This window comes from Carlito syrichta, unplaced genomic scaffold (genome assembly GCF_000164805.1).
Source record: "Carlito syrichta isolate Samal-C Ts95f unplaced genomic scaffold, Tarsius_syrichta-2.0.1 Scaffold304598, whole genome shotgun sequence".
Taxonomy (NCBI): Eukaryota; Metazoa; Chordata; class Mammalia; order Primates; family Tarsiidae; genus Carlito; species Carlito syrichta.
The window spans coordinates 187,204-214,422 of NW_007248694.1; the positions used below are offsets into that span (position 1 = coordinate 187,204).

At 37.6% G+C, this 27,219-nt stretch overlaps 1 protein-coding gene across 1 annotated transcript in view; it reads right to left on the reverse strand.

Moving 5' to 3' along the window:
* The window catches only part of LOC103262717 (electrogenic sodium bicarbonate cotransporter 1), a 239,403-nt gene that overhangs the window by 168,784 nt on the left and 43,400 nt on the right, over positions 1-27,219 (reverse strand). Inside the window, exon 4 of the mRNA XM_008060360.2 lies at positions 5,797-5,873. Within this exon, the coding sequence (XP_008058551.1) occupies positions 5,797-5,873 (77 nt within the window). The remainder of the gene's footprint in view (positions 1-5,796; positions 5,874-27,219) is intronic.

The window sequence follows — 27,219 nt, forward strand, 5'->3', positions numbered from 1 at the left end:
GAGACCCGCCTGGGCAACTTGGCTAGACCTCATCTCTACAATAAATAAAAAATTAGTTGGGCATGGTAGCACGTGCCTGTAGTTCCAGCTACTTGGAAGGCTGAGGTGGAAGGATCGCCACTGCACTCCAGTCTGGGTGACAGAGTGAGACTCCAACTCAAAAAAAAAAAAAAAAAAGAAGACCACCCATGCTCAATGTGAATTTTTTGGGCTCAGTCATGGAAAAGAAAAGGAAGTGCTATTGTCCTTTTCCATCTCTATGAATATGAAATGGTTATTCATACTCAGGGATGCTTTATGTGAACCTTGGGATGGAACTATACTTTCAAAATCATGAAAAAGGTAATCACGGCTGGACTGAGTTGACTCACTCCCATATCACGTATGTGTAAGAAAAGGGTTTGGGGCTGTTCAATCACATAATGTAATGTTTCCTTCTTTTTTTTTTCAAGCCAAGGTCTTACTCTGTTGCTCAGGCTGGAGTGCAGTGGTACTATCACAGCTCACTGCAGCATCAACCTCCTGGGCTCAAGCAATCCTTCTACCTCAGCTTCCCAAGTAGCTGGGACTATAGGTGCATGCCACTGTGCCCCGCTAATTTTTTGACTTATTTTTTTGTAGAGGTGAGGTCTTGCTATGTTGCCTAAGCTGGTTTTGAACTCCGGGTTCAAGCAATCCTCCCGCCTCAGCCTCCCAAGGTACTGGGATGACAGGTGTGAGCCACTGCACCCAGCCTAGATTTCATTTTAAAGTAGCCATGGCTTAACAACTTCAAACTTATACATGACTTAATGTGTGCATCAACTTACTTTTTGACAACATTTTTAAATTCAGGTCTATTTCTGCAAAAGATCAAGACTTCAAAAATAGAAATCAAAAATTGACAACAGACGGTGCTAAAAACGATTGTAATACACTTTAAAAATTAACCTTAAGCCAAATTCCACCGGAGATCTATAGGAAAGATTCCCAGATAAGCTAGTTAAATAAGAAGTATCATGGAAAGCATAACAGGATAGGCAGTTACAAGATCATGTGAGTCTCAAGTGTCCTCCTGAAAATCTGCAAGGTATTTCTGCATCTACTGCATCCACAGCAACTTACAGACTGCAATTTCACTTAAGGTGACACACATACTTGTAAGATATTATTGCATTATTAGTAAACTTTTAAAAAAAAAAAAAAAGCCTTTTAAAGCCATTATACCACTAAGCACGGTACTTCTAAAAGAGTTAAAGCTAAGATATAAAAGGAGAGAAAAACTTTCTTATCCTCATAGCTTATTCCATATTCACATGAAAATTGGAACTAAGGCCACGGTATTTGAGAAGCATCCATCTCACATGTATGTAATTTATTTAAAGAACAGTTAAAGAATAAAGAGAAATAAGAAAATAGACTAATCTCAGGTACTAAAGAAAAATAACTAAATAATGTAAAAAAAAAATACTCCATAGCAACAAAATAGAAGAAATTATTTATGTAGATTTACAACTAGATGAGCTCCAGATGTATTTTTTAATCTAGTTCTCCACACGTGTTTTTCTGCTTAATAAATATAACATCCAAGTTGGAATGTTGTTGAAACATTGAATCACCTACATTTTGGCAATGTTCTTCTGCTGTGAACTATTTTAAGCGATTTTTCAATAAAGCAGTCGCTACCGAAATCATAAGTGCATAGGCTTGGCAGAGCCAGAAAGAAAAAGTGCAGTCCACAGATTTGTTTCTTCTGTTTTCCCAAAACAAAGTCTCATTAAAAATATGCCCTCAAATTTTGTCACTATGTAGCTGTCAGAAAGAGCAATTCTGATCCTCTTTGTAACTCTGAACATTAAACCCATTTCTTGTGCTACTGGGAAGTTAGATAGCTCCAGGAAGTTGCAAGGCACCATCACAACTGTTCAAATTGTATCCAGGCAGAATAATCAGTCAATCAAAAATTTCAGTCCTGGTCGGATGGAAGTTTCTGGGGCCAACTTGGACAAGCATACAGGACAAGTTTGACTTTACTGCCAAGATCACTTCCAGGACATTGGCTAATTAATTATAAAAGCTATTTCAAAACAAATTTGAGCCTGGCAACCTTTTTTTCCAACCCAAACAAAGAGAGAGAGAGAGAGAGGGGGAAAAAACATGTTAAAAAAATAAAATAAAAGACTCAGTCTACCATAGCTTTGTCTTATCTTCAAGTCCATTTTTATTTTTCTCATTCAAAAATTATCCAGGAGCTTTTGTATTTGAGGTTGCCAAAAAAGTAGGTATAGAAACTAGAAATATTAGCTTGATATTCTACTGCACTTTTGGTTGTAGAAGACATCATGAATTAGTTGCAAAGATTCTCACCAAACTCTCTGGTAAGAAGCAGAGAACGGTTTCTTCCTCTTTTGGGGGAAAGAACTCATTGGATGAACTATAGCTACTGTAATAGAAAAAATTTAGATGGATAGTTGCTCTTACAGTGATCCATTCATTATTCTTCATTTGCTGGCTTTGAAAACAAAAGGAACAACACTTCTGAATTAAATCTTCCTGATTCCATCTTAACAGGAATCTTGACGACTGTGAGATGCTAGTGACCAGCACTAAAAATTCTAGTTTTAGGACTCCATTCACACAGGTTTTAAAGGAAAAATCAAAACTCCCCAAATCATAACTTCCCAACAAATTTCTTCTGCCACTGTAATCAGAATATTACAGGGGAACCCCAAAAAACTGGAATTTATTCATTAAAATTGTGTATTTATTCTTACATGTTTAAATTTCAGTCAGCTTCAAAGTTTGATGCATTACACCTATCAAGACTCCTTTCCACTATTCAAAACAGTTTCTGAATTCATCACTTTTTTTTTTCACCTCTTTCACATCAGCAAAACATTTCCCTCTGTGGACTTTTCTTCACATGGAGAAACCAAAAAGTCGCTCAGGACAGGATTGGGAGAAAAGGGAGGATAGGGCACAGGGATCAAGCCATTTTTGGTCAAAAACTACTGAACACTCAGCGCAGTGTGGGCAGGTGCGCTCCTAAATCACCCATCATGAAATGGACAAACACACTGAAAGAATCTCCAAAAAGAGCACACAATTCACTGAAGCTTCTCACAATAATGCTAGCTGGTACGTGTTACCAATGGGTTCCCAGAACACTTACCTAGCGGGGAAAACCCATACTTCAAGGGGCTCACCCTCCAAAAAACAATTTCAGTTTTTTTGGGATCCTCCTCATATATATTATGCATCTTAAAAAAAAAAAAAAAGCAAGATTTATTGAGAGGACAGAAAAACTCCCACAGTAAGCAGGGACCCAAAGGGCTTGCCCTGTATTATGCACCTTAAGTCATCAAATTTCTTCTGCATATTCCTAGATACGAAGAAACCCAAAAAGTTAGAAAATTCCTCTCAGGCAGTTTACCAGTTACATGCTGACAAATTCCTGGCAGGAGGAAAGCTGTCCCTAAAAAAAGAAACCTTCCTCAAAAAGTCCATCAACCAGATAGTCTAACCCTAATTAGGGTATTGCTCATCCATTATCAAGACCAATGGTAAACCTCATAAATATTCAGCATTCCTTGGTAAACAATGAGTGGAGACATAATGTGCAAAATGGCTTTGAAGGAACTTCTAGTGGCCTGAGTTCTCCCTTTTCCACTGCAGGTATGTGTCTCCCAGTGCATCTAATATTTAAATTATCTTCTCTCAGATCATTCTAAAAGGTAGGCAGATGAAAGTAAGGTGATCATTCATTTTAGCATTGGAAGAAGGAGCAGCTCCAGAAGGAGGTCAAGAATTAACCTCAATGTAAATGTAGAGGAAAGTAAAAAAATCATTCAAACAGATTTACCCTCTTCTGGGGAGCACAAGTGAATAAATAAAGATAAGAAGGATGATACCAGATTTCAAAAGATCTTAAAAGTCATATAGGAGATTCTAAACTTAACTTGACAGTAAGTCATTTTAAGTTTTTAATCCAGAGTAAAAAAATGAGGACAATAATATAAGAATTATATTGTATTGAGAGATAAGAGTCAAGGGATTAATTCCAAAGTTTTTTCTAGCATTTCAGATCTGAGATGATAAAGCCTCTACTAGAGTGGTACTGATGAGAGAAAAAAGACAAAAAAAAAATAGAGGCGGTAAGGGAGTGGAGAGGGGAGGGGAGGGGGAGAAAGGGGAGGGTCCAAGAGCCATTTCACAAGAAGGAAAATGGAATGGAATGTACACCATTCCTGCACTTTTTAGAATTCACCAAGGTTTATAAACCTCTGTCACTACTACAAGTGTTGCCAGTTAAAGAGGCCTGAAATAAATATGACTTGAAAAAAAATAGCAAAGAGTGGAAAGGGGAATCTTCAAACTCACCTACTTAAAAAAGAGAGAGAATAAGGTCACCCAAATGAAATACAGTCATTCTCACACCAAAATCTGTGAGTGTGGACATCCCTAGTATAAAATGGCATAATATTTGCATAAAACCTGTACACATTCTCCTATATACTTCAAATCAGCTCTTGGTTACATGTAATACCTACACAATGTAAATGCTGTATAAATAGTTGTTGTTACACTCTTTTGTTTAGGGAATAGTAGATGATGATGGGAAAGGTGATGATGCTTTTAGTCCACATTAGAATTCTCCTGAAGAAGTTTCTAGAGACCAGGTTGTAGTACAAACATAGTTGAATGAACAGTAGGTAAAATTTCAAATACCTTGTTTAAGGTTTATTGCCAGGTTCAAAAGTCTGTACATGTTCACATGTTCAGTACAGACACAATTTTTTTTCAAATATTTTTCCATCCACGGTTGGTTAAATCCACAATGTGGAACCCACGTACACAGAGGGTTGGATTGTACAATCAGCATATCAAGCATTAAGCCAACAAGAATCACACTCTTCTGTTACATTAAAAGACAAAGAATTTATCAGCTCAAGAATTAAACACTTAATTCTCTGTGGTGAGTTATGAATTATTGCTTCCACTTGACATAGGAGAAAACTGGTGCCCATCCTCACACAGCTAGTCACTTTTGGAACAAGTATCAAGACAAGATTTTCTTGCTTCGAGTTCCTTACTCTTTCTAACATATGCCACTTCCCCTACAACCCTGGCGAAACAGGCTAGGATTTCTGTCATTTTAAAAATATACTGCTTTCATTACTGGGAAGCTTTGGGATTTTTTATTTAGGAAGCATCCTTCTATAAATATCAATCACTATGTTCTTAAAATATAATCTCCTTGCACAGATACCCACCCCACTGGAAAAAATGGCCCAGTTTATACTATATTATCTTCAAAAGAAAGAAAACAGAGACTCAAAACCTGATGCTCTTTATTTCAGATAGGCTACATACTGTATGTTTTATCAGACCAACAAATATACAGTTAGTGGCCCAACTTAACTATCATTACTTTTGCCTACAGTAGCCCCAAAAGTTAACAGCTGCCAGCTTTTTTTAACCCTGTGTAGTTTACCAAAACAGGTTTTCATAAATTATCTCATTTAATCCTCACAATAACTTGAGGCAGAGGTTACAGCTATAATAAAACTGAGACAGCTACAGCTCCAAGATTTAAATTATGAATGTGCCCATAAGTGTTGGAGGAAAGACTCAAATTCTTCCCCTCTGGCTCCAGTTCCCTGCATACTCTGCTTCTTTTCCCTCACAGAAAATGCAAATTCCATCTGCACCTAGAGGCCCATTTTAAGTGAGGCAGCCATCATCCCTAATCCCCTCCAAGCATGTTTGAGATATGTGTTGTCATACATTTCAGAGAAGCAAGAATTCTTTGCTTACCTGGTCCTTCTCTGGTTTATCAGAAATGTCATTCAGACTGGAAGAAGTCAGATTCCTATGGGCCATGGCTGGGCTACCTGGAAAAACACAAGTAAACTCAAATTAAAGACTTCTTTTCAAAAATGCAATGACTTTGGTCACATACTTCATAAGCACTAGTAGATGGCGATGAGAATGGTGATGATGCTTTTAACTACATTAGGATTCTCCTGAAGAATTTTCCAGAGACCAGGTTGTAGTACAAACATAGTTAAATGAAAAGTAGATAAAATCCCAAATACCTTGTTTAAGGTGTATTGCCAGGTTCAGTTTCAAGATAAGTTAGGCTCTGAAATAAACTTATAAAACAACAAGCAAAATATTACATTTATTTCTGGTTTGGTGGTTTGGTTCACTTTGTGTCACCACCCTTTAGACACATGCTAGCCTACCTGATTCTTTTTTCCTTTCCTATCACCTGCAAAGATGAGCTCTTTTCACATCTGCAGAGTGCTCGCCCGGGGATGTGGCTCAGACCTCAGCAGCCCCCAGGCCTCAGCTGCCCCTCCCAGAGCACCACTTAATTGATCAGCCCAAAAAGCCACCCGCATTCCCTTCTCTGGCTGACACTTTGATCACCAAGGAGAATACTCCTCCTTAGTGAACCACTGATGTGGAATCCTCATTCCTTGCCTCAAAATAGTGGTGTCACAAGCATTCCCATTTGCCAAATTAAAATAAGCATCTTCCTTTTGCTCCCTTAACAGGCCAGACACTTCTTCAATCAAGGGGTGAATTTCATCAGAAATACTACATGAAGACCAATCTCTCTGGCAATTCAGCAGCTGTAGGCAGGGTTCATTGATGATCCAGCCAATTATTTCAGACATTGTTACACATGTATAGAGAGCAGGGACTTTCAGAAGAGCCACAAGCCATTTACAAGTTAACCATGTTAATCAACAGAATACTGAACTTTCATTCTGCAGCTGGACATGAAATTTCTAGGCTTACTAAGCAAAAGAGTAACTTTTCAAAGCCAAGGTGTTTAACCCAACCACTGCAGGGTGCTGAGTAATGCATTCATCTTTAATCCTCAACAGTCTGACTCAGGCTGGTCTTCACAGCAAGAGGACAAGGGTTGAAAAAAAAGTACCAAAGTTCTAACACAGCTTCATATTTGCTTCCAAATCATTCTTTAAATTACAGTCTTTAACTCCTTTGGAAAGACATTTCAACACATAATTTTACAAAAGACTAAAATCCACTCTTAATAAGTTAATGTCCATGTAACAGCAGCTCTTTAAATAACATAATTCCTTTTAACTACTAGATCAGAAAAATTTTAATTTCCTTAAGCTGGCAAGACAGGATATTTTCCACTCTGCTGCATTTCATTGAGTAAGCATGGCCTAGATCTCTTAAATCTTTTACCGATTTTTACCCTGGTAGGGTGTTTTACTCTAGAAAAATTTGAGCACAGAGCATTATTCAAAAAAAAAAGTCACGTCTAAAAATGCGCTTTAAGAGCAAAATTAAAAGAATCCCTTTGAAGGCCACATTTCCTTCTTTAAACCACTCCCTAGATTTCTAGTGTCCACTCAATACAGAAGACATCAGATATAAACTTGAACGCCCCCAAATAATACTGAGGTTGAAATTCATAGAAATGATGAGCAGGCCAGGTTTGGTGGCTCAGCCAATAATCCCTGCACTTTGGGAGGCTAAGGCAAGTGGATGGCTTGAGCTCATGGGTTTGAAACCAGCCCAGGCAACTTGGTGAGACCTCGTCTCTACAATAAATCAAAAGTTATCCAGGCGTGGTAGTGCACACCTGTAGTTTCAGCTACTTGGAAGGCTAAGGTGGAAGGATGGTCGGAGCCCAGCGGGTTGACGCTGGAGTGGCTGTGAGCATGCCACTGCACTCCAGCCTGGGTGATGGAGTGAGATTCCAGCTCAAAAAAAGAAAAAGAAAATGGTAAGTGGATACAATTTTGTACTTTACATTTAAAAACAAAACCAGGCCAGGTGCGGTGGCTCATGTCTATAATGCCAGGACTTTGGGAGGCCAAGGTAAGAGGATTGTCTGAGCCCATGGGTTCAGGATCAGCCTGGACAACTTGGCAAGATCTCACCTCTACAATAAATAAAAAAATTAGCTGGGCATTGTGGTGTGTGCCTTGTAGTTCCAGCTACTTGGAAGGCTGAGGCGGAAGGATCACCTGAGCTCAGCAAGTCGAGACTACGGTGGCCATAAGCATGCCACTGCACTCCAGCCTGGTTGACAGAGTGAGATTCCAACTAAAAAAAAAAAAATCAATTATTTGGACTAATTGGGTAAAAATTGTGCCTCAATAAGTGAAGAGATCTGAATTATACAGTCCTAAAGCAATGACGCTTGAGCAATCCTAATTATAAGTTAAAAGTAGCTTATATAAATGAATAGGTAGGACTAATGTCTAATCATCAAATAAATTATATGTAAGTGGCAGTACTGAAATAATTTTAAAGCAATTTTTCATTAAGTAATTTAAATTTCCTGAGCAATAACCTAAACTCATTGATTTGCTTTGGAAACTCTATAAATACTGCAAAGGTACATTTCAGCCCAAGCATTGTCCTAACTGTTGGAAAATTTGAATAGGTAGAAGCCAAATTAATAAGGTTTTTATTATAATGGTAATCTTGATTAATGTGACAACTTTTCCAAGAAACCCTATACACTGTTTCATCATTTCTCTCATTTCTGAAAGACAGGGAGAGTATGGCTATCTACATGTATCCTACTTGAGGGGCAGAGAAAGAAAGTCACAGGTCCAACGGAGATGCAGAAACCAGGTGGAGAAGAGAAAACTAGTGTTAAGAAGCAATCAAATTGATTGTCCTCCTAAACTTACCCAATTCTCATTAATAAAAGGAATTAATATTAACAGCTTCACCAATGGTTAACACTGTAAAAGTCTGCTAGTCAACCAAGCAAGAGGATTGGCATTCTTCACTATTTTCTCACTCCCTTCCTGATAAACTCCCTACCTCCACACTGTGAGAATAAATCAGTGCTTTCTAGTTAGAGTTTGGGGCTATAATGTAAACTCATTATTCTGCAATCCTGAATGTATGGCAATAACCTGAGAAAAATCTCACTTTGTACCAAAAAGGTGAAATACAAGGGAATCCTAAAATGTTTTGCTTCCTGGGCAGATGTTGATTTAGTCACCGAAAGCTACAACTAGTAGCCTTTTCCATTTAAATCCAGGGCATACAAATGTCTTATGATTGTTCTTGGTCCAAAGAAGCTGTGTGTTGTTCAAGCTTGGTTTTTAAAAAAGAAGAATCAGTCTTGGGTGCAAAATCATAATTAATTTCCATATAACTGCTTTCTGGCCATTAAAAAAAGAAAGCTCTGGAGTATCACATTTTTTAAGCAGTTTCACACAATCAAAAACAATTTCATTTTCAAAGTACCCACTTGGCAGGTACATACTGTTGCTATAAAAATTAATTACATTCTGTACTAAGTTTGAAAATCATTGTTATTCTTTAGCACACATGTATCAATTCACAAAGCCTTTGCAATTTCATCTATTTGATACAATAAAATGAGGAGAGTGTACAGCACAAAAAAGAGGGGGATATTTGAATGTGTACGTCTTAAATTTTTAAAATGTGAATATATGTAATATATAACACAATACACATAAACTGCACCCCCACCTCATAACCTTATAATAAGCCAACAGAGAAACCAGGGACAAGGTAAAACAAAGATCTTACAGCCTATAAAATAACTGTTTTTTTCTTTTACCATTAATATTAACCAAATAACATTTTAGCACAAAGAGTAACTAAGATAACTTACACATAATAGGTATATAAGTGAACCTGAGTGTTCACGTCAGAAAATTGGGAGGTATGGATCTAATTTGTACTGCTTGGGACCACAAAACTAACAATAAATGCTGTTTCAGAATAATGCATGTTATTGTGTGCTGCATCCCCGTTGACCTATTGATATTATTCCCCCACCTTTGTTGGCTTAACAATTCTACTAAAGGATCTGTATATCCACAATTAAAGTCAACTAATCTTTTTGAGTAATAGGTGTTTAACTTACATTATCTAAATTAATCCTCATATCAACACTATGAGGGTAGTATAGTATTACCACTTTATGATAAACAAATGAACTTTAAGGAAGTTAAGGTCATGGTCACACAACAAGTGGCAGAATCATAAATTAAACCTAAATCTCTCAATATCAGTTTCACTGCCTCGTGGGAAGAAAATGGATTTTTCTATGTTATTTACATAAACACATAAACTTCATCATGTCTAATGAAGAGAAAATGCAATATACAACCACAAAGAACAGATTCTATTTCCATGCCAATTATGTGCAGTATAACATCTGTTTAAGACAAATATGTTCTTGGTTTCCAATTTAGCTGATCCCAAACATATAGTTTGCATTTCTTTACTTCTTCATTTTCATAAAAGATAGAAGGGAAAAAATATTGAACTCAGTTACTCTGTTTGCCACTGTAATTAAATAGTAGCGCCAAACCACAAAGAAGAAAAGATGCAAAAGCAAAAAAATCTAATTATTAAGAAAAAATATGCTTCCAAATGTCGTAATTCAGTCATAGCCAAGCATTTGTAAAATTCTAAAACATACATATACATATATATACATATAGCCATTATTTCCATATTAGTTTTCCACATTTCAAGTTAATTCAACTACAGTTTCTTCCCACTTCATCCACTAAAAAACAGGAATATGATGAACAAGAAGAAGAAATCACTTTGGATACCTTCAATGAATTTGTCTGAGAAAGTCTAGAAGGAATGGCTAAAACATAAGTTTGAATTTTTGTCAGACCAGTTTCCTAGTTTTCAAGGGCAGTAAGTTATCAAAAGCTGTCCTCACCAAAAATAATAATAAAATAATCATGTCATGAAGACCACCAACCCATTCCATTCCCCATGCCCCAAATAAAACAAAGAAATACTTAAACTGCAAATATTAGACCAAAGAAAGCTAAAAATAAAGGAAAAGTAAATAAAAATAAAGGAAATTCCTTCAAAGGAATTATAGTTATTGTTATTATTTTTTATAGTTATATTGTTTTTACTTTTAGCATCCTTTCTTCTTTGTCACAGAGCTGTGACTTGGTGCTACTATTTAATTACATGACAAACAGAGTAGCTGAGTTCAATATTTTTTTCCTTTTCTTTATGAAAATGAAAAAGTAAAGGAATACAAACTCCATCTTAGGGATCAGCTAAGTTGGAAACCAAGAACATAACATATCAAAGGAGCCCTCTGAAGGAATTTCTTAGCTAAGAAAAAAAAGCAGTTCATGTATTTCTGCTGGTTTCATTGTTTTGTTTTGTTTAGAAGGTTTTCACTGTTTGTTTCAATTTAATATAATTTAAACTGCAGGAGCCCAGAACCAAGGCTCTTGGTTTGTCTTGTCCATAGTTATAGCCTCAGAGTTTGGCATAGCAGCACTTAATAAATATTTGTGAATGAATAATAGCGATGGGTATCATTTTACCTCCATTTGGAGTTACTACTACAAACACTACTGTGGCATGTCCATTCCCTATGGAAGGAGAGGCTGTGTGCACAATCCAAGAGCCTTCAGACTTCGAAAGCCCTAGGGTGAATAAATAAGAAGTGTATAGCTGGCCCAGAACTAACAGAACCAAAAGACTGCCAATCTGGCCCAAAGTCTGTCAGCCAGCAGTGGGAAGAGAAGGGACAATAATGGGAGAAATAGATGACCCCAGCAAAAGAGGAATCAGGAGGTGAGGACAGAGTAGAAACGAAGCAAGGTATCAGGACCTCCACCAGAGGAAAGCTGAACCTGGAGTACAGAAAAGTGGGAGAAAACAAAAATAAGTTGTGTGATTGTCCTAGAAAGAAGAAGACATCAAAAGACCCAGGTAACCATCAAAGTATGTGAGTAAAGTTCTAACCAACAGACTTCCTCCCTAATGTATGAGACAAAGATAAAGGAGGGGATGTCCTCATATGGAAAGCTGGAAGTGTGCAGAGGTCAAATGGCTGTGCAGAAAACACCTGTAGCAATGAGGCCTCACAGACATTAGTGTCTACTTTTAAAGACCATTTTCCACCCTTCAAGATCACTGCTGTCTCTTCTTAGTAAGTTCTTTTATGATCTATTTAGCCTCAACTCCCTTGACCCTATTCTCTCCTATTTTTTCAAGTTTCTGCCTATATTGTGTTCTTTGCCTAAAATTCATTACTAGGTTTTAGGCATCTCAATGTCACATATACAAGGTTCATTTCTCCCAATACTTTTAAATTTTTAACCAGAAAAAGCAAAATGCTCTAATTCATGGTGACTCCTATTCTAATAATATTGTACTGAACATTTACTTTTTATTGTGATCTAAAATAGGCAGCTTAATTTTTTAGAAAGAATTTCATTATCTTTTTCTCTCACACACACATTAATAAGACATAAAAATTTCTACTCAACTGAGAGAGAATTCAGAAACATACAAGTACTGGAAAACTTACTAAATGGAAAAGTGCCTATAAGGTAGTACAGGGAGTGCATGGTCCTTGTGGTTATAATATTGGCAAGTCTATAGTTCTCTGTGTGTGTCTCACATGCACACACACATACATGAACACACTTGTATACGTAGACATCCACCCATGAGCACACACACACACAATAAAAAATGATGAGCAAAAAATTATTCCACCCAAAAAATGTAAATGAAAGTTTAGAAAATAATGTATGACCTTCATATTCAAAAAAATAGGAAGAGAACAGTACCTTCTTTAAGCCTGTGCTCACTAGTTAAAAGGTAAAGCAGAAAAAACTTATCAACAGCAGAATATGACAGAAGTAAATAAACATCCTACTGCCTTCATTCCAAACAGGCACTGACCTAAGATGATTTCCATTAAATGGCTCTAAGTCAAGGTAAAGAAGAATTTCAATAGGTTCCTATAGGCCTGTCATTCCAAGGACATGTATCTGATTTGACATCAGTGTTTGATTTGATAGGTTTGGTCTATTCTTTTATATATATATATGTAAACACCAGATCCAAGATTTAATAAAATTTCACTGCTTTAGATTAATGAAGAAATTCTCTGATTTGATGAAATGTTCAAATTTCAAACATTTTAAGAAGGTTATCAATGGAAGATGATCAACTTAGTATATGATTTAGTAAATGGGCTTACCTCCTCACTCTTCCTAGCTATTTTAAAAAATCGTAGATTAAAAAAGATACTTTATAAAAGTATATAAAGCCACATCCATGAGAACTGGTAGAAGATCAACACAGACTAGAGACTCCAAAAACTTTCTGGAAGAAGAGCAGATAGAATAGTAGAACCTGACACCATCAATGCTATTTAGAAATTGAAGTGTAAAATATATGTACAGGAACACAGATTCAAAAAGGAGATATTAGCCGGGCTCGGTGGCTCAGCCTGTAATCCCGTGCTTTGGGAGGCTGAGGTGAGTGGATTGCCTGAGCCCGCGGGTTCGAGACCCGCCTGGGCAACTTGGCGAGACTTCATCTCTACAATAAATCAAAAAATTAGCCAGGCGTGGTAGCGCACGCCTGTAGTTCCAGCTACTTGGAAGGCTGAGGCGGAAGGATCACCGGAGCCCAGCAGGTCGAGGCTGCGGTGGCCGGGAGCAGCCACTGCACTCCAGTCTGGACATCAGAGTGAGTCTCCAACTCAAAAAAAAAAAGGAGATATTTCCTGGAATACTCTGAAGAAGCACCGCACTTGAAGAGCCAAAGCACAAAGGAGGCAAGAGCAAGATGCAGGCTAAAAGGGATGAATTCATGGAAAGTCTATACACAGAAAGTGTACCCTCCACCCAACTGAGCAGAACACCAAGCAGCCAAAACAGTTACACTGCAGGTCTCTGCTAAAAAGTTATTCAGAAAAGACTAGGGAAATTGGTGCAGGTATTTGTGCCTCAGAGAGAAGACTGAATTCTAGAATTAGAGGACTCCTTAGGATAATGCTTCCTGCGTACTCTAGAACAAATGCTCTTTCTTAAATACAAAGGATAATTCAGGATCATCAGACACCTAAGAAAGGAAGCACAAGACTACAGCTGATGCACCATGAAGAAAAAAACAAGCAAAAAACTCAGAAAAAGAAATAAAAATTAGAAAACTTGAATAAAAATTTAATTAATTTGCAGAGGGATTTGTGAAGATATTTATCCATAAAACATGGGCAGGATGCTATGAAAAATGGAACAAGGAATAGGTTTTAGAACGAACAAATAAACACACACACACACACACACACACACACACACACACATACACATTATCACTCCCAAACAAATTCCATAATATAAGAGTTTTAAAGCAACAAGAAAATCTTCTAAAGAGCAAGGAAAGAAGGAGACTAAGAGCCAGAAAATATAAGAGAACAGAATTCAAGTATAGAAGATTAATCCAGGAAGGCCAATATCTGATTACCGGGAGTTTTACCAAGCCAGAATGAGGAAAATTGAGAAGAGCACATCATCAAAGAGAAAATAATATCCTAGAACTTCATCAAAGAGAATATAATGCCCCTAAGCTAAATGACATGGTTCCTCTATCACAAGGGCTCTTATAGAAAATTAAAACAAAATTTTAAAAATTAAATCAAACAAAAATTAGTTTTAAAAACCAGTCCTATTTAGTCCTATATGTACATGAATCACCATGAAACTTCAAAACACCAAGAATGAAGTAAATATCCTAACATTTTCTATCCAGAAAGAAAAAGCCATAAGAATTAGATTTTGGCATTTTCTCAAGCAACACAGAATGATACAAGCTAAATAAACTATGATTTCAGAGTTCTGGAAGAAGAAAATTATTTTTCACCAAGAATTCTATACTTTTCCAAGCCATCAATCAAGTGAAAAAAGAATAAAGTATGTTTGAAGTCAAGGAAGCATAAAAATTGTAATCTTAATATATCCTTCCATATGAAGTGACCTATGTAATAAGCAAAGTGAGAGAATAAACTAAGAAAAGTAAATATATGATCTCCAGCTCAGGAGAACAACAAAAGCACATGCCAGAATATTCACCGGCAGTGGCCCAGAAGGTAGTCAGTCTCTTATGAAGAAGGAGAGTGATGCAGGGAAGAGAGAGAATGGGAGGGGACAGACCTCCAAGAAGAAGATATCAAGGAATCATACAGCCTTACTAGTATCCTCAAGATATTGAAAGATCTTGAAAATACAGTAAAAATAGGCATTTTTTAAAATGAGATTTAAATCTCCACATTTAAAACAAAAATCGCACACAAAAGAAAAAGTACATATAGCTTTCACAGAGCTCTAGTCATAATGATACAAATGATATTTATGCATTTCCAATGTTAGAATCAACAAATAGAGAGAGTGCATAATTTGTTTGCAGATAGAGATGAGAATGTAAATCTAACCTTTACGAACAATAAAAAGTAGAAGTACAAGGGGAGACCCCCTCAAAAAAAAAAAACCCTGGAATTCATTTATTAAAAATTGTGTATTTATTCTTACATGTTTAAACTTCAGTCACCTTCAAAGTACTCTCCATGTGATGTAATATACCTATTGAGATGTTTTTTGCACTGCTCAAAACAGTTTTTGAGCACCTCAATTTTGATGCCTTTTAGCACTTCTGCCGTTTTTTGCTTCATTCTTCCACATCTGCAAAATTTTTCCCTTTGAGGACTTTTTTCATTCAGGGAAACAAAAAATAAGTCACTCAGGGTGAGATCAAGTAAACAGGGACGGTGGGCCATGGGGGTCATGCCGTTCTGGGTCCAAAACTGCTAAACACTTGTGAGGTATGCACAGGTGCATTGTTATGGTGGCAGAGCCAGTCACCTGTTTGCCACAACTTGGGACATTTCTTACCCAAACCGTGATACAAACTTCCCAAAACTTCCAAATAAAAACTCTGGTTGACCATTTGATCCGGAGGAACAAATTCTGAGTGTACTACAACGGGCCTGCCCTCTGAAAGCTAATTCTGGTTTTTTGGGTCCCCCCTCATGCCAATGACAGAAGTCTGAAAGTGAAAGCAGCAAGGAGAAAGACAGCAAAGGGTAGGAATGCTAACCTCCTTTTTCTAAAAGATGAGAAGCCAAAATACCCTGTCAATACCACTAAAAAATAAATAAAAACATAGATTTACTACTCAAAATTACAAATGTAGTTAATGATGGAGCTAAGAATAATGATACATGCATATTTGGAGGAAGGGAATATGTACAAATGAGGTAAAATATTCTATAAAATAATAAATTAACAGTCAATATTTAAGATTGAAAAATAAAAAATAACTAGTTAAACTTCTTATTATATAGAGATATAGAAGTAATCATAAAAAATTAGAGACCATTTAAAGAGTAAAAGAGATTGTTACAAGGACAGGCCAAGGAGAGGGAAGATGATACAAAGGCATCTGTTCTACAATAGAGGTTCTTCTGTACTCTTTGATTTCATAAAACGTGCACATAGTACTTCAATAATATAGATCGCCTATCTTATCATATGATAAGCAGTAATTAAATCTACTTTTATTATCTCTAAATGCCTGAGATTAAGTTGAAACATCATGCACTAGCAGCCAGCCTTGGGAGATTTGACTAAATCAAATTATAATACCAACATGGAGATCAAACATTTTTAAGAGTATAAAAATCCATTTTTAAGAAGTATAACATGCTCTATGAAATACTACTTAGGCTATTTTTTAAATGACAGGAGAAATTTTTTTCTGAAGACTCGTTCTCAATTAAAGATTCTGACCTCTGGCTTTACTCACCAAAAATCCTTTTACCTGAAAAGCATGAGTATGTGCAGAAAAACAAGTCACTTGGCATAGTCCTACATCTTCATCCAAATAAATATAGACCGGGGGTGCCAAAAAAATTAAGTGTGATGTTTGCTCAAAAGATGGCATTCATCAAATGAATGCTAGCATCACCAGGAGAAAGGCAGGACAGTCAAAGAAAATGGTGGAAGTATGTTGAATGAACGTCATACTACATATTGCTACTGTAATTCAATTCAACTTCGAAAAGTAATACATAAATAATATCTCTTACGTGTGTATACTGTTTTTAGCACCCCCATAGATGTAGGTGTGGGCGTAAATGTTAATATACACCAAGCTAAAACTATAGAACTTTAAAAGGTTCACAGACACATTCACTGGGTTTCTACATATAAATCCAGTCCCCTCCTCACTGCCCGAGATTCATAGCACCCAAAACATGACTTGGGGAAAAGTCATTCAAACTGGCTTCCTCATGCAATAACTCCTCAAGGCCTTGCTGATGGTATACATGGTTAATTGATACACACTGAGCAATCGATGCCTATAGGTCACCCACAACTCTGGGAGCAGCCTCCAGAAAGCATGCAAATACTTCTGGACTCATAATGCCTCTTTCACCCAACAGGCCCTGAAGACTCTCCCAAAAACAGTGCTGTCAGAGAGAGAACAAAGGTAGGGCAGCCTTTCCTGGTGTGCACCTGCTCATACACTAATTTTCTTCCCGAGGAGCAGTTAATTACACAATTCAGCCAATGGGACAGCTAGACTCCAAATGGCATTAAAGTTCCTTAGCCTCAAGTGATTCTACCCTGGAAAATTATGTTCAGAACCATGAAACTATGATAGGCCCAGCATTTCCCAATTATTGAAAAGCCCAAGTTGAATGGAGATGCCTGCAGTTTTGAGTCCTACTCCTGAACCACACCTAGTTATCTAGTTCTTAGATGTCACCACCCAAGGGTGAGGATATTTAACTCTATGACATAGACCTGCTGAATATTAGCTGCTGCAGACATTATTTTTCTGACTGAGGGGGTGGAGTTGGGGGAAGAGACAGGATGGTGGCTCACACCTCTCCTTTCTAGATGAGCCTAAAGGATCCATAAAGATAAATATAAAAAGGGGGGGATCCAAGATGACGAACTGGAAGCAGCTAGTGAGAGCCTCTCTCATAAAGAGGATCTGAAATCGCTAGTAAATATCAGCTCTTCAGGGGACCATCTGGAAGTCTGTACTGAAGTTCATCAGAAAAAGTATCTGGGACCACTGAGAACAAAGGCAACCAAGACCCAATCGCCTATGGACTGGGCCCAGCCCAGAATCAGGGAGAATTTCCTACAAAGGGAAGGGTTGAGTATGTGAGAAAATCCCCTGGGGTTTCACACAACTCCCAGGGACCAAAGCAACCCTAGTCACAAGAAAGTCTCTTTCACCATCCCCCCAGCTGAACACAAGAAGCCACCCAGAATCTGGACAGAGGCTCCACTCAAGTCCATGTGAAGCCCAATGGGCTCCTGCTCCCTGTGTGGTCTAGTGCCAAGTGCTGCCACCCCATCAAAGAAGTACCCCAAGACAGATTCCACAGCCATGGACTGTATCATGTGGGTGCCCTCCATTAATTACTGTCTCCACCAGGGGCTTTTCTTCTACTTCAGAGGTAGTTCCCTCAATGTACCCACTCCAAAATCAGTTGGAGGCTGCAACTATGCTTGACCCCAGGAGGAAGCCAGTTTGCTGCCAGTGGATAGGCCTTCTGCAGTCTCTGGAAGAGAATAAGGAGGCAAAGTACCTCTGAGACTCCTATTCAGGGAGGGCCCCTGCCACCCATGACAGAGGGAGAGAAATACCGTCATCCAGGCAGAAAAATGCCACCCCACCCCTACCTGATCACTTTGATGGCATGCCCCATTGGGGCTCCTACCAGTCATGGCTATCACTGCTGCCACAGCTCTGCCCTTACACAGGTGGAGAAAAACGCTGAGATGCCTAGCCAGATGAGGCCCAAGCCACATGGAGCTGGGGTAGAGAGAGGCTCTTGTCTAGGCAGAAAAAAGACACCCTGCACCTACCTGATCACTTTGGCAGTATGTCGACCAGGCTTCCCCACTGGAGGATTAAAGAGGGAAACAGGAGGAAAAGGGAACCAGGAGAAAGGACACTTCCAAGGCTTTCAGACAGTACTACCACTTCCATCTCAGCCACCCGCAGATCAGGAACAAAGTGAAGGCCAGGCATGGTGGCTCAAGCCTATAATCCCAGCACTTTGGGAGGCCGATGTGAGAGGATTGCCTGAGCCCAGGAGTTCAAGACCAGCCTGGGCAATTTGGCGAGATGTCGCCTCTACAATAAATTTTTTTTTTTAAATTAGCCGAGTGTGGTGGCGTGTGCCTGTAGTTCCAGCTACCTGGAAGGCTGAGGTGAAAGGATCACCTGAGATCAGCAGGTTGAGGCTGCAGTGGCCATGAGCATGCCAGTACACTCCAGCCTGGGTAACAGAGTGAGACTCTAATTCAAAAAAAAAAAAGAAGAAGAAAAAAAGAAAATGAAGAGACAGGCTGTTTCTGTGTGACCATAGGATTAATGTCCCAGACACACACCCCAATGGCTCTCTATCAGGCAGGGTCTCCTGATCCCAGCTACTGCCCCACTCCGCCTAAATACTGCAGCTATGGCTCAGTGCTCCCCTGAGGACACAACCTCCAGAAGTTGCCATTAGGCTCCCCTAATCACCACTCCTGCTATCTCTGTCTCTGCTCCCTGTGGGTCATGGAGACCAGGAAGCAAGGGCATGAAATGATGCCAATAGACTATATACAACACACACCACAGATGTATTCATAAAGAAAATTAAAAAGAAGAAAACATTACAAAGCCCCATTCCAATAGCAGCAACTTTAGAAAATAAATAATGAATAAAAAGAGAAGAGTCTGTCCCCACAGATAAGAAGAAATTGGCACAAGAACATCAGCAATTCCCAAAGCCAAAGTATTTCAACACCTGCAAAGGATCCCACCAGCTCCTGAGCAATGGATCCTAACCAGAATGAATTGTCCCTAATGACAAGCATAGAATTCAGAACATGGGTTTAACAAAAAGACTCATAAGATTCAAGAAAAAGCAGATACCCAAATGAAAAAAACAGGCCACAAAAACAGTCTAAGAATTGAAAGATGACAAGGCCATCCTAAGAAAGAACCAAACTGGACTTCTGGAAATAAAGAATTCACTTTGGGTATTTCAAAACACAGCTGCAAGTCTTAATAGCAGACTTGACCAAGCAAAAGGAGAAATTTCAAAACGTGAAGATCTATCTTCAAATTAACTCAGTCAGACAAAAATAAAGAAAAAAGAATTTAAAAAAAGAACAAAGCTTTTGAGAGGTATGAGATTACATAAAGAGACCAAATCTAAATTTGATCAGCATACCTGAGAGAGAAGGGGAAAGGGAGAAAACCTGGAACAAGTCTTTCAAGACACTATCCAAGAAAACTTGCCTTGTCTTGGTAGAGAAGTATCCATATAGATATACAACATTCAGAGAACTCCTGTGAGGTATTACATGAGAAGATCATTCCCCAAAACACATAATAATTAGACTTTGCCAGGGTAGGCATGAAAGAAAAATTCCTAAAGGCAGCTAGAGAGAAAGTACAGACCACTTACCCTGAAAAATCCATCAGAATATAGCAGACATCTCAGCAGAAACCTTACAAGCCAGAAGAAGTTGAGAGACTGGAGCACATTTTCATAATTCTTAAAAAAAAAATGTATCCAAGAATTTCTTTCCTCACCAAACTAAGACTCATAAACGAAGGAGAAATAAAGTTCTTCCCAGACAAGCAAGAGCTGAGGGAATTTGTTACTTCCAGACCAGCCCCACGAAATGGTTAAGGAAATTCTAAACATGGAAATGAAAGAAAAATACCACCTAACACAAAAAGCACAATGAGCAGATTGTTTACAGATCATACAAAGCTAAGAGCACAAAGAACCCTCTTAACAATATGAAAGAAACAACCCCTTATCTATCAATAGTTAACTAAAATGTTAATGGACTAAATACAACTCTTAGAAGGTACAGAGTGACAAATCAGATTTTAAAAAACACACAACCCAAGCTTCTGCTGTCTTCAAGAAACCCATCTCACTGCTAATGACACCTACAGGCTCAATATAAAGGATGGAGAAGGATATTCCATGCAAATAGAAAACTAAAAAGAGCAGGGGTTGCTATTCTTATACCAGATAAAACAGACTTTAAACCAAGAAAAGTAAAAAAGGACAATGAAGGACACTACACAATTATTAAGAGCTCTATTCAATGAAAAGAAATATCAAGCTTAAATAGATACACAGCACCCAACATCAGAGCACTCAGATATATAAAACAATTATTACTTAACAAAATAAAGAACATAACCACACAATAATAGTGGGGACCATCAATACCCTGCTAACTGCTTTAGACATATCATCAAGGCAGAAAATTAGCAAAGAAATCCTGGACTTAAATTTGACACTTGACCAATTAAATGCAGTAGACATCTACAGAACACTCCACTCAATAACCAGTGAATATACATTCTTCTTATGTGCACTTGGAACATACTCTAAGATCAATCACATAGTCATAAAACAAGTTTAAATAAATTCCAAAAAATTGAAATCATACCAAGCATCTTCTTGAACCACAGTGGTACAAAAACAGAAATCAACACCAAGAGGAACCCTCAGAAACACACAAATAATATAAATGTAATAACTTGCTCCTGAATGATTTTTGAGTAAACAACAAAATCAAGACAGAAATAAAAAGTTTCTTAGAAACAAGTGAAAGTAAAAATACAACATACTAACACCTCTGAGATGCCATTAAAGTGACACTGAGAGGGAAGTCTATAACATTACACAGTGACACCAAGAAAACAAAGCAAGCTCAAATAAACAACTTAATGTTGCACCTAAGGAAATTGGAAAAACGAAAGCAAACTAAACCCAATTTTAGCAGAAGAAAATAAATAACCAAATTCAGAAAAAAAAACTAAATAAAATTGAGACCAAAAAGTGAAGGATCAATGAGTTTAAAAGCTAATTGTTTGAAACAATAAATAAGATTAAGAGACCCTTTGTCAGATTAACAGAACAGAGAGAGTGAGAGCGAGAGTGATAGAGAGAGAAATCCAAATAAATACAATCAGAAATGAGAACAGCAATGTTATAACTGATCCTGAAGAAATACAGAAAATTATCAGAGATTATAATAAACATTTATAAGCTTGTAAAGTAAAAAAAAAATAATCTAGAGAAAATAGGTAAATTCCTGGAAACATGCAACCAATTGAAATGAGAAGAAAATTGAAACTCTAAACAGACCAATAGCAAGCCATGAAATTGAATCAGTAATAACATCTTTTTTAAAATCTACATGCAAGCCGGGCTCAGTGGCTCAGCCTGTAATCCCGTGCCTTTGGGAAGTTGAGGTGAGTGCATTGCCTGAACCCATGGGTTCGAGACCCACTTGGGCAGCGAGACCTCATCTCTACAATAAATCAAAAAATCAGCCGGGCGTGGTAGCACATGCCTGTAATTTCGGCTACTTGAAAGGCTGAGGCGGAAGGATTGCCGGAGCCCAGCAGGTCGAGGCTGCGGTGGCCGGGAGCGGCCACTGCACTCCAGTCTGGGCAACAGAGTGAGACTCCAACTCAAAATAAATAAATAAATAAAATAAAATAAAATAAAATCTACATGCAAAAAGTTCTTGACCAGATGGATTTACAGCAGATTCAATTAGACATACAAGGAAGATTTGGTACCAATCCTGGAGAAAGTATTCCAAGCAATCAAGATAAAACTCCTATCTAACTCAGTCTATGAAGTTATATCATTCTGATACCAAAAAATGGCAAAGATATAAGAAAAAGAAGGCTGATATCTTTGATAAACATAGATACAAATTCCTCAACAAAATACTAACAAACCACATCCAACAGCAAATCACAAAGATCATTCATCATGACCAGGGGGACTTTATTCCTGGGATGCAAGACTGGCTCAACATATGCAAATCAATAAATGTAATCTACTGCATAAAAAGAAGTAAACCCAAGAACCACATGGTTATCTCAATAGATGCAAAAAAAAAAAAAAAGCCTTTTATAAAATCCAATATCCCTTCATGATAAAAGCCCTCAACCATTTAGGCACTGAAGGATAATCCCTCAAAGTAATAAGAACCATCTATGACAAACCCATTGGCAACCTCATGCTTAACAGGGCAGAAGCTGGAAGAATTGCCCTAAGAGCTGGAATAAGACAAAGATGTCCACCCTTACCACTCCTATTTGACATAATACTGGAAGAGCTAGCCAGAGCAATCAAGAAAGAGAAAGAAATAAAAGGTATCTAAATAGGAAAAGAAGTTGTTAAATTATCTCTCTTGACAGAGGATATGATACTATATCGAGAAAACCCAAAAGATTCAACCACAAAACTTCTAGTACTGATAAATAACTTCAGTAAAGTATGGAAATACAAGATTCATGAGCAAATCAGTCGTTATTTCTATAACCAACAACAAACAGGTTGAGAAACTAATCAAAACACAATCCTAGTCACAATAGCCACAAATAAATAAATAAAATACTTCAGGATACATCTGACCAAAGAGATGGAAGAGCTTCACAACAAGAGCTATAATACACTGCTGAAAGATATCAAAGATAACAAAAACAAATGGAAAAACATCTCATATTCATGAATTGGAAGACTCCATATCATTAAAATGTCTATACTACCTAAAGCAATCTACAGAGCCATCATAATCCCTTTCAAAGTATTTTTGACAGATATAGAAAAGACAATATTTCAATTCATATGGAAGCAAGAGGACCACAAATAGTCAAAACAATCCTAACCAAAAAGACCAAAGCTGGAGGAATCACACTGCTAGACTTCAAACATAATTACAAGGCTACAGTAACAAAACCAACATGGTACTGGTACAAAAATAGACACATAAATCAATGGAGCAAAACAGAGAACCCAGAAGTAAAACTATTTACCTACAACCAACTCATCTTTGACAAAGTCAACAAAAACAAACATTGGGGAAAGTACATCCTATTCAACAAATGATGCTGGAAAAACTGGCTATCATAAGAAAATGAAGCTGAATCCTTACTTATCTCCATATACAAAAATTAACTCAAAATGGGTTAAAGACAAACCTTAAAAATCCTATAAGAAAACCTTGAGCACACTTTCTTAGAACTTGGCCTAGGCAGTGAATTCCTGAGCAAGTACTCAAAAGAAAAAGCAGCAAAAATGAACATTGACAAGTGGCACCTTGTGAAGTCAAAAAGTTTCTGCACAGCAAAAGAAACCACCGACAGAGTAAAGAGACAACCCACAGAATGGGTAAAAAAAAATTGCAAACTGTGTATCCAACAAGGGCATAATATCTTTAATTTATAAGGAACTTAAAAGCATTGACAGGGGAAAAAATAGTCCCATTAAAAAGCCAGCAAAGAACATGAACACTACTCTAAGGAAGACATACAAGAGGCCAAAAAACATTTAAAAATGCTCAATATCACCAATCATCGGAGAAATGCACATCAAAACCACAATAAAATACCATCTCATGCCAGTCAGACTGGCTATCATTAAAAAGACAAAAAAACAACAGATGTTTGTGAGGCTGCAGAGAAAAGAGAATACTCATGCACTATTGGTGAGAATGTAAACCAGTTTAACCCCTGTGAAAAATAGTTTAGAGATTTCTCAAAGAACTAAATCCAGACTTGCCTTTCAACACAGCAATCTTACTACTGGGTATATACACCAAGAAGCATAAATCATTCCACCAAACAAACACCGGAATGTTTATTGCAGCACTATCCATAACAGCAAAAACATGGAGCCAAACTAAGTGCCCACTAGCAGTAGTCCAGATAAAGAAAATGTAGTACAAATACACCATGGAATACTATGCAGTCACAAAAAGAACAAAACCTTATCCTCTGCAGCAACAGGGATGCAGCTGGAGGCCATCATTCTAAGTAACTTATCACAGAAACAGAAAACTAAATACCACATGTTCTCACTTATAAGTGGGAGTCAAACAAAGAGTATACATGGATATAAAGATAGGAAAAACAGACACTGGGGACTCCTAAAGGGAGGAGGGAGGGAAAGCGTTAAGGACTAAAACACCACCCATTGGGTACCATGCACACTACCTGGTTGAAAGACTCAGTGGAAGCTCAAACTTCACCATCAAGCAATAAATCTATGTAACAAACCTACATGTGTATCCTTTGACTATTATATAAACATATATGTATTATAATTATGCCAGCATATTGTCATGGAAAAAAGACAAAGTTAAAGTAAGAAAAGAATGTAAAATGAGAGTAATAATTCCTCATGAATGACTGTAAGGGTTAAGCAAGGAAACACACAAGAAAGTGTCCTTCTCGGTTGTTCAATAAATGTTAGTTTTCTTCTCTTTCCATTTTCCCTGCAATCATGTGCACAAATCCCCTCTGACTCAAGATTCTTAGGAAACTGTAAACTACAGTTGCCTTCATGGAATCCTGTAACTACTCACCATTTTTAATCTTCCAGTCTAAGGAAATGAGTTCAGAGAACTGAGAGGTTGCAGTTCTAATTCATATTCTAAAGTGGGGGAAATCATCTGACTGAAAAAATGAGGACTGAATCCTAACTGTAGCCGTTATTCATCATACAGAGGGTATGTGATGACTTTGGGCAAGTCAACAAGACAGAGTGAGTGTTAAAAAAAGTGTCAGATGTCTCCCTGAGTACACAGCTTATTAGTAATTCTTTACTTGAGAAACCTACACATTGTGTACCTGGCTTATTTATATATATACATCGTGAGCACAGAAAGTTCTTTAATGGTAATCTCTAATATTCCCTTGAGGAAACTGTGATCTTAGCTCATTCTAGTACCTGTCATTCTTATTTGAGGGCAATATATACTTTCTATATTTACAACTAAAGTGGTATGGGGAATGAATTGGGTATTTTAAAAAAGCAAGTGGCGCAATATATGAATCACCACTAAAAAACACTCAGATAATGCTTCACTGGGTCTAGTTATGCTGGTTAAAGATTGTTTAAATCAGTGAGCAAAGGTACTTTTTAAAAAATCCATTTTCTGCTGAACCAAGAAAAAAAAAGCAGAGAATGAGATGGGAACTCGTATCAGGAGTAATCTGAATCAGATTCAAAACTTTAGCTTCAGAAATTCCACCCATAGAGTAGTACTAGAGTTTTCTCACAGTCGTACATCATCTCTGGACCAGGAACACAATAAGAGGGCACGTTGAGTTTTGATGCCCCTTAGGGTAGGTTGTCTGAAAGTTGGGTATAGATGTGACACATAGAATCACAGAGGTAAAAGGCAATGGGAGATCATCCAACCGATTTCTCATCCAAGCAGTTTTTCTCCTTATAACATTAGACATAGCCAGTCTCTGAATATCTGCTTATGTAATTTCAGTAACAGGAAACTTGACACTAATGAAGAGACTCAGTTCATTGTAATAAAGCGCATTTGTATATGTGGTAAACTGTCTCAGTGTCCCAGGTAAGCAGTAGTATTTGCACAGGCCAAGAGGAAGTATGTGGATTGCATTTAGAATGTCAACCAAAGCATGCAAATGGTCACAAAGCGTCAACTTTTGTTGAAATATGCATCAATTCTAATAGTCTCCTTAGAAACAGTGTGCATCCTCACAAGTTCCCAGGTTTCACTAAGAATGTCATAAATAGAGGCCCATGCTTTACCTTTTACAATTCTCTACCACTGGAGACTTGGTCTTTGCAGCCCTTATTCCTCTCAAAAAGCTAGGGCACAAAGGTCCTGGAAGGAAAAAATCTACATCCTCATACACGGGGACTATATCCTCATCAACAGGGCTTGACTAGCCTGAACCTGAGAAAACCAAAACCTAGATCAGGTCATCGATTTTTCCAGAAAATCAATGAACTCTAAAAATTACACTCAATCCTTATCCAAAAACATTAACAATCTCAAGGATACACTAAAATGTGCATCCTTAGAGCCTCGTTCTATTCTCTAAAGCAGCAAATCTGAGTCTACTTTCCTCTAAAAATTTGTATTAGGACAGCTCTCATGAACCAATTAGGTTTCCTTCTCTCCAATTCTGCTCAATAACATTCCCATGGCCATGTCTAGGTCTCTTGCTCTCTAATCACCTCCTTGATATTCTCTACACTCTCATTCTCCTCCTCCAGATGTAGACTACTCTCTCTACAAGCGCTTCTCACCCTGCTCAGGATAAGCATAGTTTTATCTAGTTAATTTATCCAGTTATCATAAATGTCACTCTTTGCCTGGAGGGGGAAAAAATAGGTCTAACTAGTAGCTCTCTGAAGACAGGGACTGTCTTTTTTTTTAAATGTATTTATCTTAAAGATGTGGGGTACAATTCAGGATTAGGTAGGTAAGTGGTCATTGTACAGGTAAACTTTGGGTCTCCCTTTGGTTCCCACTTCGCCCAGTTTGAGATCATGTACCCTTGTTGATGTGAAACCTC